Source organism: Chiloscyllium punctatum, chromosome 41, assembly GCF_047496795.1.
Source record: "Chiloscyllium punctatum isolate Juve2018m chromosome 41, sChiPun1.3, whole genome shotgun sequence".
NCBI classification, from domain to species: domain Eukaryota; kingdom Metazoa; phylum Chordata; class Chondrichthyes; order Orectolobiformes; family Hemiscylliidae; genus Chiloscyllium; species Chiloscyllium punctatum.
The window spans coordinates 48494488-48500487 of NC_092779.1; the positions used below are offsets into that span (position 1 = coordinate 48494488).

General features: G+C 36.6%; 1 protein-coding gene across 2 annotated transcripts in view; it reads left to right on the plus strand.

Annotated features, from left to right (window-relative positions):
- LOC140465048 (RNA-binding protein 24) overlaps positions 1 to 5343 on the plus strand; it is a 35364-nt gene extending 30021 nt beyond the window's left edge. For both annotated transcript variants that reach the window (XM_072560873.1, XM_072560874.1), the window contains exon 5: positions 3252 to 5343. In XM_072560873.1, the coding sequence (XP_072416974.1) occupies positions 3252 to 3594 (343 nt within the window). In that variant the 3' untranslated portion in view covers positions 3595 to 5343. The remainder of the gene's footprint in view (positions 1 to 3251) is intronic.
- Positions 5344 to 6000: the final 657 nt, after the last annotated feature.

Below are 6000 nucleotides of genomic sequence, written 5' to 3' on the forward strand. Positions count from 1 at the left end.
CTAAACCCTCTAATCATACCTCCAGAAAAATGGCCATGGACAGAATGGAGCCATCTATTTTCACACACATCCTCTTGTCATCCTGGGCATGGACGAGCCTAAAAATTAATCTCTAGCTGTGCATCACTTGATTCCATCTGTTCAAATGTTTTATGATGCACCTCTGAGCAGTGGGACTTGAACCTGGGTCTTCTGGCCCAGAAGCAGGGTCATTACCACTGTGCCACTTACAACATGCAGCTTCTTATATATGGCTGCTAAATTGTATCTGGGTTATTAGATATTTTAATCAACCAATGACACACGTCTAGAGTAAATGGCACGAGCCTTCTGGCCCAGACGTAGGGAAGAGCCCTTTCAAGCCCTAAAAGAATAATGGTCGTCCTTTGTAATGCTAGGATATTAAAGATGGGCAGATTAGTTTCTCTGACACTAGCTATGGGAAAGGTCTTTTTGAATCCCAGTCTTGACATTTTCATATTCATTAATGAGATGATGATATTGCTGACAGGGCTAGCATTTGTTGCCCATCCCTTTTTGCCATTGAGAAGGTGGTGGTGTGCTATCTTTTCTTGTAGCAACTGAGTAGCTTACTAGACACTTTCAGAAGGCCGTTATCAGTCAAGCACATTGAGCTCAATCTGCTGTGAAACACAGCAGGCCAGACAAGAGCAGCATATTTCTTTATTAGAGAACCAGATGGGTTTTTCTGATAGCTTGCAGTCACCATTACTAATACTTTCTCATTTCATATTTTATGTAACAAATGGAATTTCAACTGCCCAACTGCTGTGGTTGGAGGTCTCAATGAGTAATCCATGCCTTGGGATTACTAGGCATTGATGTGCAATGCAATGCTATATCCCCAATTTGAAAACTGCTGCTATCATTCAATATCAAGTAGATTCTGCATGATATCTGAAGAAGAGGGAAGTAAACATTTGCGCACAACCTGTCACATATACCATTGACACAACTTGAGACAATCTTCAGTTCAGACTGTGTATTTCCTGCTTTTTTTAAAAAATCTGTTTGTAAAAGGTGGCAGCGAACAATTTTGAAAAGAATGTTTGTTCCCATCTAATACACACAGTTGTATTTAAAAGATTTTTTATTTACCTATACAATGAATACCTTTTTAAACACAGTTTTGTTATTCAAGCTGTGTTTTTCTTTATATTGAGCAGATTATAAGCCATATTTTAACAAGCTGGTATTCTGTGCGCGTATTTGTATACACTTCACATTAAGTGGAAAGTTCAAATGTCTGACTTAATGTCTGACTAGATGTTGGACACAGTTCATCAGACTTTGGTTCTAACTGTACCCGTGAACTATTTAGAACTTGTATTACAGCTGCTCAATTGTTATAATTGTGAACAAGATCAAAGATCAATTAAAATTCAGGAAAACTTTGCTCAACTGGATTGAGGTTGTACTTCAGAAGACAATGATAATATCATTGTTATCAGGAATTACTGTTACAGAATTAATCAAAAATGGATTTTGTTTATAATTTTCAATACTCTTTATCCTTCCTGGCATAGTCATGATATCTCTAAGTTGGAAATGGCATAATAAAACTGTCAAAAAATGATGTACTTTAAAAATTCCACAATACCTTTATTCACAAAGTTTGGGTATTCATCTGTTCCTCCTGTAGCCAATGTTTTATACATTTTTTTTTCCCCCTTGGCTTTTTGTTGTGTGTGGAATGACTTTTTTTTTAAGTCAGTTTCCTAAAATTTGTAAAGCAAATGCTATTGTGCTTCTGACAAAAGTGGATAAGTGGAATTGGACTCGTCAGCCTTGTGATCTTTTAGCATGTTCATTCTTAGAAAGAGGATGGAAGTGTCTTTCGAAAGTTTAAACCTGACAGTTTGATTCATTAACTCCTACCTACCTGCCAGACATTATGACAAAACGGAATTATAATTAGTTGTAACATGCCATCTAGTATAAGATGGGTTTCCATCTAATTGCTTGGTGACCAAGCCTGCAGATCTTAATGCTTAGTTCACAACAATAACTAATAAACTGAGAAAGGGAAATCATCATTACTGAACTAATGTGATCACATACTAACTGACCTAAAATTTATATAGTCACTATGTTGTACAAGAACATACAGAATCACTGGGCACTGATTTAAGAGTGAAATCCCATAGATTGAAGAACAACTCAAAATATTTTATTTAAAGCTGTATATGCCATTTTATCCTATTAAATATATATCATTTCTTCAGCCTCACCAGTCATCTTTATCCCCTCTCGCTGTGACATGTTTTTCTTTCATGCCATCTTTGTCTTTTAGTGTCTTTTTTTTCTTTTGCATGTTATTAGGCGGATCGTTGCAAGCCAGATGATGGGGTCAAGGTTTATGTTTTCATTTGCTCTAGGACTTCTTCCTGTGACCTTTTTCTTAGAATGTAATGCACATGTACTGGACTTCAGTGCTGTGATTTTAATAATGTCTGTTGGATCTCTATTGGAGTCTCATTGAGTGATGAATCAGAGCCTCACTAGATTTCACGTGTAGAGTGATCTTGCCGTGTGACCATTTGTTTATCACCATGTGGCCTTTGTTTGGTATTTTTAATTTTTTTTCTTTTTGTTTTTTGCCTGTGTTTTACTTTAATTAGGTGATGGGGTTGTGGATCTGTGATATGATATTAATGAGTGCCGAGACTGCATAGCAACACATAGGGTTGCCATGATATGTTTGCAACGACCACCGGCCAAAATATCAATAGAAGCTGCCCTGCAAAATGTCAGTGAAATACTGTCCAAAACAAATTTGTTTAAAGTTCTGAATTTTTAGAAACTAAGACTAAAAACCTGAAACCTAATGAGACCTGACAAATTGTTTTCAGTTTTCTATGTATTATCTCTTGGTTTTAACTGTGCTACAACCATATTGCTTATCATTAACCACTTTATTTAGTTATAAATGTAAAATTTCAGGATGTCAGAACTTGTGTTTTTTTGATATCTATTGTTATTATTTAACAGACACTAGTTTGCTGTCTCTAAATCTAGTCACACATCCTGTTGTACCTAGTTGGCCAAAATCTTTTGTAAAATTTATTGCACATATAAAGGCCCTTGGGCATTCACTGGTTCTATAATGGATTCATTAAGACTTCCTGTATTGTGGCAACCCTATATGCACAATAACAACTAGAACTTTAAAAACAGATCAAGCCCAAAATTGTTTCTTTACTGCTATTTTATTCTTGCTTATTCCACAGGATCCCCACTCATTATGTCTACCCACAAGCCTTTATGCAACCTGGAGTCGTCATCCCGCATGTGCAACCTGCAGCTGCTGCAACCCCTTACATTGACTACACGGGGACTGCCTATGCGCAGTATTCCGCAGCCACAGCAGCTGCTGCTGCTGCTGCCGCCTATGAGCAGTATCCATTCGCCGCCAGCCCTGCTGCCGCAGCAGCAGCTGCTGGTTATGTCACTGCCGCCGGGTACAGCTACGCAGTGCAGCAGCCCATGCCCAATGCAGCTCCTGGGGCAACTGCCGCTGCAGCCTTCAGCCAGTACCAGCCACAGCAGCTGCAAACTGACCGCCTGCAATAACAGTGGTACTTTTTTTAAAAAACCTAAAAGTACACCATACTCTTAGAATCAGGAGAGCAACCATATATTCCAGCACTCCTCAACTATTACAACTACAGGACATAAATAAATGGACATGGGGTGGGAGACAAAAGTATACTACTTTCTGATTGCGAGGAAAAATATTTTTGCAGCTTTGATTACTACAAACAATTGTGCTCTATACTGTCATAGCACAAGAAGATGGGATAGCAGAATATGCTTTTTTGTTTACGATCAAGAAATCTTTTAAAATGCAAGTCCAAAGCCTTCAACCAGCCTGCAACATTCATGTATTAACAATGGGACATAATGTAGTATAACTGTGTTCCAACCATTTCATCAGGGAAAATGCTGCGATTCTTTCAGTGTGTAACAACTGCAGGAGCTGTATGCAATAATGTGCGATATGCAATAATAATTTAAATAATAAATGAGATGTGCTCATCAAGGGGTCCGTGAGATACTGAAACAATTCTACATTATAGTAATGACTACCAATTCAATTTAAAAGCACTGAATGTCATTTTTTTTTTAAACTCTGACCTATGCAAAGTATTTGAGATATTTGAAGTGTCTCTTGGGCATCGAACAATCAAAGCACATGACCATGTGGCATGATGGACAGGCACCAACACTATTTATTTTTTAAAATATATTCTTCGCTTCTATGCACGAATAGAACTCTGAGCAAGTGATCTGGATTTAATGGACAGAACAGCTGTGCGGACAATTAATAAGGTAGACAGTTCTGGAAATACACATCACTTGTGCATGTTTGATGACTTGTCACATTTTAATCCCCCCTGTCCTGTTTCACTTTTCGGGAAACTTTAACTGCTGCTGTCAGCACTTTGGATTCTGAAATCAGATCAGTCCCTAACAATAACAGTCTCCTCTTTCTGTTTTACTGCATCTGTCCATGGTCATTGATTGAAAGCAAAAAGGAGAAAAAAAAGTGAATTTTATTAATCAATGATTGAAACTGTGCCTTATAAAAATACTGTATTGTAATACTATTTTAAAATTATTTATTGTGAATGTTTTTACAGTATGCACACTAAAGGGGACATAAGTGCGAAACTGTATATGTATTCAGCTCATTGCAATAAATTATTAAATAGGTATTAGTTTATAATGTTAGAGCATAGCAATCTTCAAAATGTTGACTCCAGTTTATTTAAAATATTTCTATGACGCACTGTTCAGTGGTATTGTTATCTTGACATTTGTCAGTTTTAGGATATTAAATTAATATTTACTCAGTTTTTTTTCATAATGTTTTAAACTGTACATAGAAAGGTTTCTGACTTTAGGATTTTAGAAATGTCAAACTTTTAGATTTATGTTGAAATAGTTAAAACAATTATTCTGCCTGGTAGAAAGCTGTAACTGCTGCTCTGTAGCCTGTTTCTAAATCTCCATTGCTTGCTATCTTAAATGTTTTTATTATATGTACTTCAAACAGGTGAATATTCTAAATATAGATTTTTTTTTTATATACTTGATGAAAAAATCTAAGATTTTCTTACAAGGGAAAGACCACCAAGCATTTTGAAAACCTTTTTCATGTTGCTGGACAAATTTAATTAATCAAGCAATGGTAGCTAGCATTCTACAAAATTTCATCTTTAATGTAAAAGTACTGTTGCTATCATGTTTCTATAACTGTACAAACTTCTTTATAATATCAACATTCACCTCTACTATATACATTCAAAATAAAAAAAATTAAAAAATAAATGTCATTGCTATTTGTTTTGCTGGTAGTTTTTTATTTCACTGGAAAGTCAGTTCACTGGCTTTTACTTTTTTTATGCAAGTCTTTCTATTATCAGTAAGCTGTGGACACTTTTTTAAAGTCAAAACCAGTTCACAACATAAAAACTAGAGGCATATATTTTTGATTTTAGATGATTTGAGTAAAATAGTTCATAGTGATTGAACCACTACCAGAAGTCAACAGAAATTTAAAGTTTGGGAGAAGATTTGTAGCTCGGGTGCTCGTTGTTGTGGTTCTGTTCGCCAAGCTGGGAATCTGTGTTGCAAACGTTTCGTCCCCTGTCTAGGTGACATCCTCAGTGCTTGGGAGCCTCCTGTGAAGCGCTTCTGTGCTGTTTCCTCCAGCACTTATAGTGGCTTGTCTCTGCCGCTTCCAGTTGACAACCGGAAGCGGCAGAGACAGGCCACTATAAATGCCAGAGGAAAGATCACAGAAGCGCTTCACAGGAGGCTCCCAAGCACTGAGGATGTCACCTAGACAGGGGACGAAACGTTTGCAACACATTCCCAACTCAGCAAACAGAATCACAACAGAAATTTAAAAAGACTACATAAACAGGTACCTGAATTAAAATCATAGTGTAAGATATATCAACTAAAGTCAAA